The sequence below is a fragment of the Mastomys coucha genome, unplaced genomic scaffold, assembly GCF_008632895.1.
Source record: "Mastomys coucha isolate ucsf_1 unplaced genomic scaffold, UCSF_Mcou_1 pScaffold6, whole genome shotgun sequence".
In the NCBI taxonomy this organism is placed as follows: domain Eukaryota; kingdom Metazoa; phylum Chordata; class Mammalia; order Rodentia; family Muridae; genus Mastomys; species Mastomys coucha.
The window spans coordinates 49,711,022-49,726,630 of NW_022196912.1; the positions used below are offsets into that span (position 1 = coordinate 49,711,022).

General features: G+C 47.0%; 1 protein-coding gene across 2 annotated transcripts; it reads left to right on the plus strand.

Moving 5' to 3' along the window:
• Positions 1-529: 529 nt before the first annotated feature.
• Twist1 (twist family bHLH transcription factor 1) lies at positions 530-3,480 on the plus strand. 2 transcript variants are annotated; one of them, XM_031356602.1, is made up of 3 exons: positions 530-775; positions 1,163-2,261; positions 2,815-3,480. In XM_031356602.1, the coding sequence occupies exon 2, from the start codon at positions 1,597-1,599 to the stop codon at positions 2,218-2,220; it is 624 nt and encodes a 207-aa protein (XP_031212462.1). In that variant the 5' UTR covers positions 530-775; positions 1,163-1,596; the 3' UTR covers positions 2,221-2,261; positions 2,815-3,480. The 2 variants fall into 2 exon arrangements, with proteins under 2 accessions (XP_031212462.1, XP_031212463.1); XM_031356603.1 differs by having other exon boundaries at positions 1,182-2,261.
• The last annotated feature ends 12,129 nt before the right edge of the window (positions 3,481-15,609 follow it).

The window sequence follows — 15,609 nt, forward strand, 5'->3', positions numbered from 1 at the left end:
AAGAAAGAAAGAAATAAAATATGTAACTTAAAAAAAAAAGCCCTGCAAACACTAGCTTCCATAGCCACTCTCCTCCTTGCTCATTAACCTCTCTGCTTCCACTTTTCCAGAATCCTCTTTGAAGTTCTTGGGTTTTCAAGGTATTTGGCAGAAATGCTTGCAGTCGTCAACATGGCTGAGAGCATTTGAGGCACCGGGAGCATAACTACTCACGAGATCGCCTAGGGAGACGAGAATATTGATTTCCCCCACCTTAAATTTATGGACTAGCCAAGGTTACCAGGCAGGGCTTAGTTTGGGGATAGCCGGAATGAAATGGTCTCAAGGTCCTCCTCCACCTAGGGCTGACAGCGTGGCGCACCAGGGCTGCCCTGTCTTCCCCTATCCCTTCAAAAGAACAAGGCTTTTCTCTGTAAAAGAATGAACTCCGGCCTCGTTCCAGCAACTTCGGAGGCGCAGTCTTCTGAGAGCAGGAACACTTTAGATTGGGTCACCGTCGCAGGAAAGGAGAGCCCAGAGGTTTCTCCGGGAGGGGTGACACGGCAGGCCGGGGCGCAGATACATAGCGCCCACGATGTGGCCACGTCTCGAGAACCGCCCTCGACCACAGGGCCAGGCAGCCGCGGGGAATCCCTGGGGACTAGCGGTTTCCTCTACCTGACCGTTGGATGGACTCGGTGGTTGAAACTTTTCTTGCCTCTCAGCCCGGGCCCGAGCCATCCCCAACGGCCACGGAGGACTCAGAGGGATCCCGGGCAGGATGAGACATCACCTAGTGAGTTGAAGCCGCTTGCCACTGCTGCTGTCACAGTCACTTGGGGGCGGGGGGGGGGGGAAGACTGCAACCGCGACAAGGACAGTCCCCCTGTTAACGGTGCTATGCTCGGGTGCGGGGGCCGCCGGGCGCGCGCTCCGACGCGGAAGGAAATCGCCCCGCGTCCTCCCCCGAAGCGGAGGGGGAAGAGCTGCGGGGGAGAGAGGGAGGTGGGAGGGAGGGGAGAGGCGGGCGCAGGGGCTGGGCGCTCGGGCTAGGTCGGTTTTGAATGGTTCGCAGGACGAATTGTTAGACCCCGAGCAAGGGAGTGGGAAGGGATGGGGGGGCGGGCCGGGGGGTGGGGGTGGGGGCTGGAAAGAGGAAACTTTCCTATAAACCTTCGAAAAGTCCCTCCTCCCGACGTCAGGCCAATGACACCGCTGCCCCCAAACTTTCCGCCCGCACGGAGGTATAAGAGCCGCCAAGCCCGCAGCCCGCGCCCAACTCTCAGACGCCTCGCGGGCTCGCTAGCACCGGCACCGGCTGCGCCACAGACCCGATCGCGGCGCGCGTGCGGCCGTCGGGCGCCTTCTTTTTGGACCTCGGGGCCCTCCACACCGTCCCCTCCCCCGCCCGCCTCCCTCCCCGCCTCCAGCGCCCTCCCCGCGGAGGTCTCCCCCCACACACCCACCCCCATCCCGCCTCCCTGCGTCCTCCGGGCCGCACCGCTCCGGCCGGCGCCGAGCGCGGGGAAGCTGGCGGGCTAGGGCGCCCCGCTCCCTCTGCTTTTCCCTTCCCCCGTCCCGGCTCCGCGAGGGAGGCCGCACGTCGCCGCCCGCGAGATGATGCAGGACGTGTCCAGCTCGCCAGTCTCGCCGGCCGAGGACAGCCTGAGCAACAGCGAGGAGGAGCCGGACCGGCAGCAGCCGGCGAGCGGCAAGCGCGGGGCTCGCAAGAGACGCAGCAGTCGGCGCAGCGCGGGCGGCAGCGCGGGGCCCGGCGGGGCCACGGGCGGGGGCATCGGAGGCGGCGACGAGCCGGGCAGCCCGGCCCAGGGCAAGCGCGGCAAGAAGTCTGCGGGCGGAGGCGGCGGCGGCGGCGCGGGCGGAGGCGGCGGTGGCGGCGGCGGCGGCAGCAGCAGCGGGGGCGGGAGCCCGCAGTCGTACGAGGAGCTGCAGACGCAGCGGGTCATGGCCAACGTGCGGGAGCGCCAGCGCACGCAGTCGCTGAACGAGGCGTTCGCCGCCCTGCGCAAGATCATCCCCACGCTGCCCTCGGACAAGCTGAGCAAGATTCAGACCCTCAAACTGGCGGCCAGGTACATCGACTTCCTGTACCAGGTCCTGCAGAGCGACGAGCTGGACTCCAAGATGGCAAGCTGCAGCTATGTGGCCCACGAGCGGCTCAGCTACGCCTTCTCCGTCTGGAGGATGGAGGGGGCCTGGTCCATGTCCGCGTCCCACTAGCAGGCGGAGCTCCCCACCCCCTCGGCAGGCCGGAGACCTAGGTAAGGACCGGGCTCCGGGGATCGATTGGGCCAGGCCGCGGGGGTTTCCCTGGTCACCTCGCTGCCGTGCTGGGTGTCCCCCTCACCCCACCCCCCCAACACACACACTCTCTTCGCTACCCTCCATCTAGCCAGGCACCGCCACCTCATTCCACCCGCGTCCCTGGCTAGCAGTTCAGTCTCCACAGGGGAACCAGGTCCGGGGGTCGGGGAGACCGAGTGTGCCCAGGAGAGGTGTATGTGTGCGTGCGCGCTGGACTGTGCATGACAGAAGCTCGAGAAAGTCAAACGTAGGGGCCTTGTGCCCAGAACGCCATCCCCCAACCTTCTTTCTTTCTTCTTTAAAATTCCCTTCTTAAAACAAATGTTTCCAAATTCCACCCCCTCCTTTCCGCCCACCCACTTCCTCTTGCCCTTGGGCTGAAATCCTTCCAGGTTGTTTCAGCGAAAATTCTCGCTGGTAGTGATAACAGAGCTTAGCGGTCTTAGAAAACAGCCACAGAGACGCAGAGACGAATTCAATAACCAATTTTCCCCCTCTGGGTTTTTGCAGATGTCATTGTTTCCAGAGAAGGAGAAAATGGACAGTCTAGAGACTCTGGAGCTGGATAACTAAAAATAAATCTATATGACAAAGATTTTCTTGGAAATTAGAAGAGCAGAGACCAAATTCACAAGAATCAGGGCGTGGGGCACACTTTTAAAAGAGAAAGCGAGACAGGCCCGTGGACAGAGATTCCCAGAGGGGCATCGGCACCACCCTCACACCTCTGCATTCTGATAGAAGTCTGAACACTCTTTGTGTCCCCCCCCTTTGACGAAGAATGTTTTATTTTTATTTTTCATGCATGCATTCTCAAGAGGTCTTGCCAATCAGCCACTGACAGGAAAGGCATCGCTGTGGACTTTCTCCATTTTAAAATGGTAACAATCAGAGGAGTTTTAACAACACCTTTAGAAATAAAAACGCTGGGATCAAACTGGCCTGCAAAATCATAGTCAGTGAATTCCTTAAAAAAAACATACTTCCTCTGAAGGAAAAGAAAAACATAAAATACAAAAGACAACATTCTATTTATTTATTGATGACCCATGGTAAAATGCAAATAGATCCGGTGTCTAAATGCATTCATATTTTTATGACTGTTTTGTAAATATCTTTTGTATATTATTTTTCTGCAATAAATAAATATGATTGAAAAATTTTAAGAACTTTAAAGTTTGGTCTATATTTTTAAGACTCAGAATTAACTTGGTGGTAAATACTTGTTTGTTTAACTCTAGGGACATCTAGGAGGGAGTTGGGGGACTAATATAAACAAAGAAGTGAAAACCTCAAATAAACCAGCTACTGACAAGAGACAGCCAGCTATTTAAAGGACAGCTCTAATATTATTACAGCTTGGTGTTCAGCAGGGCTCACTGCCTCTCCATCCCTTAGTTCTTGGGGCAGGAGAGGATGAGCAGATTTGCTAACACCTACTTCTTAGTGAACTAAAGCACTGAAATAAGCAATGTGAAACCAGTATTATTTCCTTGTCATTATGGATTTTTGTCTTTTCCTTCGTCTCCATTTCTGAGAACTGCCAATGTGCTAATGAAAATAATACATACATTATATATAATATATATTATATGTAATATATGTTATACTTCATCTGGGTAGAAAATTTAATTCATCAAGAGACAGTTGTGTGATTACTTACTCCTTGAGTGAATGAATGATCGCCAGAGTCATTGGTTAAAGAAGAAAAATGCATTTGCTATATTAATGTTATCTCTATGGGAAGCGTTCTAAAATATACATAAAGACTATACAGTTGTGGAGTAAAATAGATAACCAAATTTGTGGTATCCCTGGTAATTTTGGGAACAAGTACAATTCTTAATTCAGCCTTCAGTTAGCACCATGTACACACACACACACACACACACACACACACACACACACACACCTGAAGCTCTGTAAAACAAGGACAGATGTTGCTGGGTTTTTATTTCCGTCAGGATATTTATGAGACAAAAGCATAGTTTTTGTCTTTGTTTTTAGTGACTAAACTAGTGATTTTTCAAAATCAGTTTAGTCATTAATTTTTCATCATGTTAATACATTCATCACATGTAAACAGGGATGTTCCCAAGCTGGGAATTATTGGGGTGCCTAATTCACACAATCACTTAGATAAGCCTGCATCTCCAGATAGGTTGCATTTACATAGCTGAAGTAGAGATTATTTTATTACCTGAAGGTTTTTCTTTCCCTCTTTACACAACAGTACCAAATGTTGCCATGTAAGCTAGTTGTTGCAAATATTTTAGGCCACATTGTACAATAAGGAGCCTCCAGTTATAGTTAAATATTAGTGAAAGCTTGGTGAGTTACTGGGTTTTGTTTTGCTATTCTGTTTTTAAATTTTTGGTAATCATTTAACCTTAAAGTGAAAAGAAAAGGCGATGGATTATGTGTGGTGTATCCGTGGGGGTTGTGGATTGTATGTGTGTAAGATCAAACTGTAGAGTCCTGAAAGGATGAGGGAGATGCCAAGATGACAATTCCTTCTTGCAGGAGCCATCCCCTCATGCCCATTTTCCAGATACTCTTGGGGAAACATCCATGCTTACTAGCCTGGTCTGACTGTTTGACATGTCAGATGTCTTGAAGTTCACTAAGATGGAAGTCCCATTGTGGCTGAGAAGGTAAATGCTGTCCTAACTCTGGACGCTTAAGGAAAGAGTAGCTCACATTTGCCTCTTTATTTCCACTTTTTTTTTCTTTTTATGAAAGAAAACCTGGGACAGGCAATCCCATACTGACAGTAATAGAAAAATGAACATAATATTTTCTCCTGGATTTTCATAAAAAATAGACAATTTTTTTTTAAAGAAAAGCTCTGAGTAGTTTTATTGAAGTGAGGCAACTTTGTGATGGAAATTGTTTCCTAGAATATAATCTTCAAGAATGTAAGCTTGCAAAGTTATTTCTTTACTCTCACCTTACTCTTCGTAGTAGAGATGGCCTGTTTGCTCGCCTCTCCAGTTACTCTCACTTTATTCCATTATTTTTATGATAGTTACCTTTGTTTAAAATACACTTGGATGAATTTACCCGTTTATCACAGAGTCGCTAAATCATATCATGTAATGTGCTTGGACTCCTGTCTTTTGTCTTCCAACCACAATGCTTTGGCTAAGAGGAAGAATTATGTCAAATGGTCTTCCATGTAAGAATTGAATTTATTTTTACTCTGAAAATAGTCGTTTTGTCTTGTTTATAATTTCCTCCAATTGATAAACCTTCGACTATAGCATTAAGTGTGCTCATGCACACATTTCTAGGTTGTAGTGTGTGTGTGTGTGTGTGTGTGTGTATGTATGCACACGCGCATACACCTTAAGCAATGTATAGATAATTGAGGCACCATTGGAGATCCCTTACCCAAAGTGCCACACATTAATAAAAATAACCTCAAATAGAAACTTATAACCTGTGTACTTTCTTCCCACTTTCAAGATTGGACAGGTTTCCTGCCCCTGGGGTCTTTGGTCTCTAAGGGAGTTTTTTAAGGGACACTTGGCCTCTTGCAAAAAAGTAGAGCATTTTGCACATTCCACGGTTTGGCAAAGTCAGAACTAGTTATTTTCTCTAGACCAGTATCAAGTTCTTCTCAGGCATATGATTTCACTTGAAGTCCTGCCCAGGAATCCTTCAAAGTGAGCATTTGTCCCGCTCTCATGATGTCAGGCGGTTTTCCCTGCATCTGTAATTTGAAGAAAAACAAACAAACCTGCGGGGGGAACAAACGCTACGGAAACCCAAACAGAACGCTGTGGGGAATGAGGGTCTCACCTGCATAGGGTGCACCAGAGGGGCACCAACCGACGCTACCCAGTGTGGGTGGCAGTCCGGCGACCTTCTGGAGAAAGTGTCAATGTCGCAGATCTCTGCGGATGGCACGAACCCACCGGCCTGGGCCTCTGGCCGCTGCTCGGAGGCCGCTGCGCCAAGTGTCAGCGGTAGCACGGGGAAACAGATACAGACATAGGCAAAGGCCCAACCTCAAATTTCCAAAGACAGGCCGGCATTAGTGACAAACTGGGGGTCGGGAAGGGAATCCCCAGGGGCCACTTTTCCAGAAATTTCTGCTAATGTGTCATAAAGAGTGCCCCACCCCCAGCAGCAGTGAAAGTAGAAGCGCTCAGGCACAATGGAAGAAGCTCCGTCCTTATTTTTAACAGCGACAACTCCACTATTTCCAGACTTATCTTTGGAAAGTGACTATCGAAAATACAAACAGGATTAATTTTCTGTTTAGTGTTTAGTGGTCAGCAAAAGACACACCTACTAAGCACAGTATACTGGGTGCGGTTTCCATTCTCTTTGTTTCAAGGCCCCAAGACACAACCCCACTTAATGTTCTTAGCAAATCAAAGCACGCGTCCTTTGAAGAAGGTGTGTAATTGGAGTTTGAGGCATATATGGAATTCCCAGATGTCTATAAAGTAAGAAGGAGCCTATGGCAGGTCGCTGGAAGGTGGGGCGAATTACAATCACTGCCATACGCGGAACTGCTTTATTTTCTCTCTCTTGATAAAGGCCAGCACGTTAAGCCTCAGGAAAGATCAGGATGTGAGCATCATCTCCATGTATCTTCTTGTACCAGAATCATAGCAACACAGCGAAGAAAGCACATGGTCAGAAAACCTCAAGGAAAACAGTCAATTACAGTGGGGATTTCGTGGGCGCCCTGCAACAAGATCATTTGGGTTTGCTGCAGCAAAGGCCTTCCGTAGCTTCTTTATTGTTTACGTGGACTAAGTTCTGTTTCTTCTCTTCCCTCTTACCCAAACTGGCGACCCGTGTCGTCGTTTTGCTACATGTGACTTAGGCTGAGGCTAGAGGAGCAAACCTTCAGACTAAGAAAGGCAAAGTGCTGAAAAACATTCCTTCCAGGAGACAGCCTTCTTGGGGGGAGGGGAGATGGAGCTGAACAAGTGAAATTACATTTCTGTAAAACATGGAGCCTAAAGGTCTACCAGATAGAGGAAAGGCTCTGAGAAAGGACACCAACATCAGCTACCCTCTTTCTGGTTGTTCCAGAAGGTGAAGAGTCTAAAGATCTGGGCTGACAGAGTTGTGTGTGAGTGTGAATGTTGCTTACAAGGCAGGTTTTGTTTTGTTGTTTTGGTTTTGGTCTGCAGCCCTAATCGAAAAATGACTTTACCGGAGGGCAAGTCCTTGGCCCCGTCTACCTGCAGAGTGGTGCTCCAGGCAGGAGACCTCTGGGTTGTGCTGAGGAAATTGGCTTTAGCTGAAGTTGTCACTGTGAGGGGGCTGGTTTTTTTTTTTTTTTTTTTTTTTTTTTTTTTGCGGGAATTTTGACTGGGGGCTGGAGCAATGGGAGACTAGAACAAAGACTAGTGAGGACATGGCCTCTAAGGCCTAAGGCAGAGGCAAGGGTCTGGCTGGGGTAGCGGGTGTGACAAGTGAAAGGTTGAGCAGGTACTTGAGGAAGTTTATCTTGCCCAGATGTTAAAGCTTTTATGAAATGTCACGTGAAGAGAACAGATGTGCAAGTCGCAAGTGGAGCCACGCCCTTAAACACAAGGAAGGCTTGCAGGAAAATGCAGGCATAAATCAACAACCTTTGTTTTTTGAGATATCTATTTTCTCTCTTAAATATTCACTCATAGGAAGTGACGGTTCATCTTAACTGCTTCTTCTTGAAATCCCCGTTTCTTCCCTGCCCAGCAAGGCCTTTGTTTTTCCTCAGCTTGCCTGTTTTCCTTCTTTACATTCATTCCCCACATCCCAAGTTTCTCTCCCTTGTTCTTTGCATTTGATCCTTAGGAAAGTATCGGGTCTCGGTTTGGAAAAGCTGAAACTAATCAATTGCCTATTTGAAGGGGTAGAGAGTGATAAGCGAGCAGGGACTCCAGGCTTGACAGACTTTAAACCTCCAAGATGCTTGGATGGGCTGAAAGATGAGTGTGTGATCCCTTCCTCCTGGGGCTGGGAACCAGGGCCCTGGGGAATCCCTGAGTCCATTGGGAAGGGCTTTCACCAAGACAAGAGACTGCTTTGATTGAAAAGGGATTTGTTTTTCTTCAAAGACTTGAACACAGAAGATTTGTTTTCCCCCATATGAGAGGAAAGCTTGATCTATAAACACAATTTAAATGAATTAACAGTTACCCAGTTTGGGAAATGAATAAGATTTCCTTTTCTGGGTTTAAGAGGGATGGTCATGGAAGGCCTTGTTAATGCTAATGTGTGGCCATGCCAGGATCTCCATACATAGGAAGAGTTTAAATGTCTGCTGTGCATAAGGTAAAAGTGTAAAGTAACTGTGCTATGGTGCTTTTTTTGTAACTGTAACACATCCCTAAATCATTTATACTGCATCTGGTGTACTTATTATATAGCTTTCCATGGGGCTTTATGTTTTAACAAAACTTAAGGAGATAGAGTAAAATTTTCATCCACAATATTAAGTCCAATTTGAGGGTTTATCTTGTTCTTAGAATTTCCTCCAAGCTAAGAGAGAGAGAGAGAGAGAGAGAGAGAGAGAGAGAGAGAGAGAGAATCCAAAGAGATGTCATTAACTTTAGAGGGTAACCAAAATTTTCAATGCCCATAACCAGATAAACAGGCAGGTCCTTTCGTAGCATTTAGCCTTAGTACCCTCTAAGCCCTATCTAACCATGTAACCAGGATGTACTGCTTTTGGGTGCATATCTTATTTGGTTATAGCCCTTAAACATCTTGGATTCTGACCCTGTAGACATATTCTGCCCCTTTGGATTTGCCTGCTCTTCAAGGAATCATTAGATTGACCCTCCCCCAGTGTAAAGCTCTTTTGGGGGGACTTTGGGGGGGGTCTTCATTTTCTAAAACATACTACCATACAAAGTGCCCTCTCTCTCTCTCTCTCTCTCTCTCTCTCTCTCTCTCTCTCTCTCTCTCTCTCTCTTGCTTTTCTCTGTAACTTAAAGGGTTGGGGCTTCTGTTGAAAGCAAGTGCACCAGAGACCATTTTCCCACTGCAAATTTAGCAATGAGATGAGATCCCTTAGAGTCCTGTGGGTGCAGCTCTGAGACAGCTTAGCAATCCACTCCTTGGGGCAGAGTCCTGCCTTCCCTGGCAGTATTCTTTAAAATGTTCTTGTAAATCCCACTTGAACTTTGAAGGAGATTTCTGTTAGTCTCCTGCTTCATTCCACCCCTGACTTCTCTTGCCATTCTCCATCAACACACACCTTTTAAAACTTCTGAGTACTGTAGTACAAAAAAGAGACCCAGGACGGAGAAGAATCCTTCCTCTTCCTTCTTTCTCTGCAGACTGAGTGAAATTTAAAACACATCTCATAGATCAGTTTTCCTCCTCTGATGTTAGACACAGTCCACGACCCGGATTTTCAAATAGCCAGGCAGGAGTCTGCAATATTTAATCCAGCCAGCTATTAAATGTCCTCAGGCTAAATCAGGAACACAAGAAAGAATCTTTACCGGATAATGATACCAAGAGCAGTTGGGTGGAGGGAGGGGGAGGGGCAAATAAGGGGCAGACAACTCCAGAAATATCTTTCAATTGAAAAACTCTGGTTTTAGAACTCCTGTCAGAATAATCACAAATCGAAGAAACATGAAAGAAAAAGTCTTTGTTCAAGGATATAGTTTTAATGAAATACAACAACAACAACAACAACAACAACACACACACACACACACACACACAAACAATTAATAACTGTTTCAGAGACTCGGCTTTTCCTTTACCTATTAGGGACTAGGAGGGTCCGTAATGTGATCCCGTCCCTCTTCCTGCCGCCCCTTCTTTCCCCAATTAAGCCAAAACGGTTGTAGTGAGGAGCCTGGCGGGCGGGATGAGGCTGCTCACCACATCCCCGCTCCTGCTCCAGCGCTCGCATTTCTACAAAGCCAGGCCCAGTAGGACTGGGCCTAGAGGTTCTTGTCTTCTTACAAAGGCAGGAACCTTCACCTGGAAGCTAACTTGCCGGGTATCTAGCAGGGGAAGGCAACAAATGTAGCATCAGGCAGATGGTGTTCCCCCAAATCCGCCTGCCTTGGCTCCCCACTGACCTGGCCCAACAGTTTTTGTTGATTTAAACCTTCGGGAGGGATTGCAACTGCGAGAGCAAACGGGGTTGAGGGTTGGAGAGTAAAGCCAGGAGGCCGAGGTGGAGAACGCCCGAGAAAAATGCAACAACATTTGGGAAGGGGTAGGGGCGCAACCTTTTAGGCAGCAGGGACCAGGCATTTTGGCAGCCGCATCTGTCACTTGTAGCAGTGGACAGATAAAACCATCCCTGATCAAAGAAGTTCGTTCATAAATCACCCGTAAGAAATGGATTGTAAGGAGTAAAAGACACGTGTCGAATAATCTCGACCCAGAGTAGGCTCCCCGCCACGCGGTCCCCGCCGCCCCTCCCGTGGTTTCCCGGCGCCTGGGCTCCCAGCTGGGAATGGGGGCGCTCTCCTTCCTGACCCTCCCCTCCCCTAGCCCCGCCGCCCCCTGGCCTCCGCCTCACAAGTTCGCCGAGGCCAGCCGGGTTTCGGGTTTGAGATTTCCATACGATCTTGACTCTGGACTGACCACGCAAACAGCAGGGCAAGCGGATGGATGGAGTCTTTATTTAACTCTGAGGAGACAAGAGAGTGGGTCTCTCAAAATCGAAGATATCTCGCTTCCAGGTCCTGTCCTTAGATTCTTCTTCCTACCCTTTCCCACCCTTACCCTCACTGATCTTTATTCCCAGAGATCTCAAATCTCTGCGAAGTGTTCTGGGCAAACCATGCGCGGAGGGTAGAGTTCAGCCGGAGCTGAAATGGTCCTGGTGTGTGCTGCGCTGCGTTCCGGAATATTTGGGTTTCTAAGCTCAGTCACCCTGGTGCCCTGTCTAGGAGTACTCGCTGTCCTGGGCACTAGGATCTACTCGTTCTCTTTCTCCCTCCCACTGGCTCGCACCTGCTTCCTCTGGTTGACACAAAGCAGGCGAAGTCGAAGGTCCAGTTCGTGCGCTGAGCGTCCGGCCAGCTGTCTGAGGACCCCAGGAACGCGAGAGGGGAGGACTGAGCGGCTGATGTCGCAGTCTCCAAATAAGGCATGATAACGAACTTCGTGAATCGGTTTGCAGGGTTTACAGCAACAGACCCCTAACCCCAATCCCTTGCTTTTTCTCCCCCTAGCTTCAATGTCTTGTAGATAAGCGGGGTTTTGCATATAATAGGTGTTTATGGTTCTGGAAACTGCTCTTTGATCTGGGATTTGAAGGGTGGAGTGTCTGAAGGGTCTCTAGACGCTTGTCTGATTTGAATGCTTTTCAGGATGATTTATGGCAAAAGGCTCATTTCTGACACTTCCAGATGCCAAAGCTTTCTTACCCGCCAGAAAGGGCAAGGAAACCTGTTTCAAACGGCCACTTACAGAGTAAGACACCTAAGGCTTTCTTGCGGGTCCTCCCAAACTGGCGGTGTGTTCTGGCCACCTAGGGAGGGCGATAACCTTCTCTGCCTTCTAGGGAGTGGGGCGGGATCTGAGGTGGCTAAACTATGGCGTGAAACCGAAGCACCCGCCTGCAAAGTTAGGCTTCTGCAGTAAGTCTATTTTATGCAATTAGCCACTAGCTCCCCGCCCAGTCAGTGGTTTGGCGTTAATGCGATTTGACCCCCCCCCCCATGTGAAGTAGGGCAAAAATAAGCCCTCCGCTGGGACCCCTGGCAGTTTCAGCCTCCAGCCTCGGCCCAGGGCCGAGGCAGAGTGGTGCGAGGTCCTGGTTCCCGCGGGGTGGGGGAACCGGCAGCGTCCAGAAGCTGCTCAGGCTTGGGGTTGGGGGGGCGGGGGGAGGAGATGTCTTTCGGAAAGCTCCCTGCAGGCTCGGGACAGCGAAGCGAGGCCAGGAAAAATAATCCTAGCGACTCATTTACTGCAAGCTGCACGGTGAGGTTGGAAAGCTGGAATGCACACCGCGGCAGGGGGGCAGGTCAGACGGTTGCGCGATTTTAGGGGACCCCTAGGGCCAGCCTAGCTGAGTATGTGCTGAAGGCATTTGTCAACTCGAAGCCAAAGGTGGACCCGACCCTTAGTAGCCTCCGGTGGACGCTTTTCTCTAAGAAATGTTTCCCACTGGTTTATTCTATGTAACAGATTGGGCTGTGATGGGTGGTGGTGGTGATGGTCTTATCCATTTATGCCAGTAAGTAAGGCAAGTTAAGGAGGGAATGAGCCTTCAAAGCTCCGCAGTGCTTGTGGTATCTGCTGACAGAGAAAGGTTTACCCCCTGAGCGGTGCTCTGGGTGTATGCTTAGGGGTCTTCCAATTTGGAACTCGCACTCTGGGAGAATCTGTACTGTTGGTGGGCAGATCTTCACTATTTGCGGGGAACCTCTGTATTTGGGGAAAACTGCACTATTTGTGGAGATATGTACTGTTTTAGAGAATGTGTACTATTTGAAGGGATTGACACTATTTGGGGGAATCTGCAGTGTTTGGGAACAATATCTATCTGGGCACTTTTGGTATAGTCTCCATTCTTCCTTTCAATATTGGTGATTTGAAGGTTTATGGGTTTGTAGTCTTAAAAGAAAAAAAAAGCTTGGAATTCCTAGTGACAAATAATGTATCTATCCTCTCAACAAACTTATTTTCCACTCTGTCAACTTTCCTCATTCTCCCTAACATTATAAGCTAAGGAACACGATATCAGAGTTGACTAGGTTTGTATAGAATCTGTCTTAATTGGAGAAGCTTAATTGTAGGCCAAAATTATATGACTAGATCTTCCCGTCCCTCCCAGGACAACGGAAGAGTTGTTGTAAATCGTTGCCTCTATTTTTAGAGTTGGTTGGAAAATCAAAAGAACTAGCTCACCTCTTGTCATTCACATATATATATATATATATATACATATATATATATGTATATATATGAATGTTCAAGAGAACAGACTCAAAAAAACATTTTGCCAACTTCAAACCTATCAAATGTTTAACAGCTGAAGGATATTCGTCTTTTGGAGGCTTGCCAAAATGCCAATAAAAATTTAATTATTTCTGAAACATATGGGAGTACTTACAAGACCCCCAAAAATGTGATACCAAGTATTGATATTAAGAGGAAACCTTATGATATACTTTCATATTTTCTAGTCAAGGCATTATATCCCTGAAAGATTCTACAAGCCACGGACATATTTATTCTTCCTGACAAGGTTTCTAACAATATCACGAAAGGCAGGTTGGTGGCTAATGGGATCACCTGTGTTCTCTGTAAGGCGAAACCACAGTGGCATCCTAATATATTTGCTGTTTGTTTTCTGTAGAGACCGCTCTAACATGTCTATACAGCAATGACCATTTCAGTGTAAAAGAAGAGACAATATCCAGTGCTGCGGTTAGCTGTGGTTACCAGCTTACATAAATTGCTTTTCAATGTGATGTGTCTAAATATTCTTCCTAATCTATAATTTTGCCAGGCTGCAAGATGAAAGGACATCAAAAGGGGCTGCAGGTGGTTATTTCTTTAATTGGCTGTAATCAACAAGACCGATGTGTGACTTGGGGTAGGCACACATTTATGAGTAGTCTTTTGATAAGCTACTTCTGTTTAAAGGCTGCAGTTTCTTCTCCACATATAAGATCCAGAAGGCCTTTGAGATTCAAAGCATGGCATTGGAGCTTCAAGTTCTGGAGTGCAGGGTGTCTTCCAGGCAACAGATGCTCTGGGATCATCCCTCTGGAACCCTGAGGCTTGGGTTCACTTCTTTGTTTCTGTTCTAGCTGTTGCTGGAGTTCTCTGAAGTTACTTGAGTCCTGGTTATTTTTACCCAGAACAGGCAGGTCACAGAATCAATACTGCAGAGGTGGTGGCAATTTGCACACGTTTTTGTGTGATTACAAGTAGGCTCTCTATCATTGGAATAAATTTTCCATTTCCCTCAGTGTTTAGACTCATAATTCAACCATGTAATTTACAGGAAGGACTAGAAATACAAGGTTTGGGGGCATTTTCCCTAGAGCGTTGCTCCTTTCTTTACTTGGGCATGCAGTTTTCAGATTTTAAGAGGGATAGTAAACTCCAGAAATTGCCTATGTACTAGAATAACCAAAGAAGTTATTCCCCAAGCTTCAATCTCTCTTCTGCTATTAACTATTAGATAAACAGCATGGATAACAGGGTTGTAACTGTCTTTTCATAAGAAAATCTGGAAACAACTCTTCGTAGCTAATTCAGAACTGGCAAATGGTATGCTGAATACAGAAATAAGTATTAGTCCTTACATTTTTCATTCATACAGAATAAAAACAGGTGTCTTTACTGAAAGTTAACCTTTGTCTTGTAACGTCTTGAATATTATGTAAATTTCTGGCTACTTAAAGTTTATTTTGATTCTTTACAATTTTTGGCTTCCAAGCTTTACTTGTGGAAAGGCGCCCCAAGACTATTGGTTTTGCATCAATAGGCATGATTACCACTAAGATTGCTCTGATGTATCAAAGGTGATAAAAGAAGAAGGATGGCTAAACTGATGTCTGCAGAAAGTGTTGGACAGGCCTTCTGGGACTTCAGTTTGCCCTACAGAGTAATTAAGGAATTGCACAGAACCCAAGAAGAATGATCGGAAGTGGATTTTCCCCACCCCATGCAAATAATCCCACAGGTCTTTTCTGTCTGTGCCTTGAAGTACAGTTCTTAACATTCATCATGCTCTGCCAGTGGCTAATGAGTTGCTGTTACAAAGAACAGCTTATTTTAAGTTGCACAGGAAGATAGTACCCCAGGTGAGAAGTGAAAAAAAGTTGGTTTCATACACAGTTATAGATGATGGTCATTTACTCCTGAAAATTGACCTGCTCATTTATCTGGTGATCCAGATAAAATTTGAAAATTCTTGTAGATCAACAGAAGCATTAAAAAAAAAAGAAATGTTTACTTATCCTCAGGCACTTTTTCCCTCCAGTGTCAGGCTGGATGTGTGGCCATTGTAACTGCTTTTGGCTAAATAAACTAGTACTCAGTCAACAAACCTCTCTTGGATGTTTCCAAGGTTGAAGTCACCTATGTGGCTATGTAGCAGTGAGATGTGAAGCCTCTAACTAAAAACCCCATGCCACCTGAGCTTGTGAACTGAAGCCTCCTGCCATGGTTGCTTTCCTTCTTTTCATGATACTTTGGAATGGTGCAGAAAATTAGGAACCTTCCATCCCTGGAACCACAGAAGAGGGACTCAAAGCAGTTGTGCCCTAGCACACTGAAAATGTGAACCCAGTGTGTCAGTGGAAGCTCCAAAGCTATTCTTTTGCATTTGCTACATTTTTTTCTTCTCATCAA

What these genes read in the sequence shown, in the direction of transcription:
- Twist1 (XM_031356602.1), top strand. Translation starts at nt 1,597, where the DNA reads ATGATGCAGGACGTGTCCAGCTCGCCAGTCTCGCCGGCCGAGGACAGC.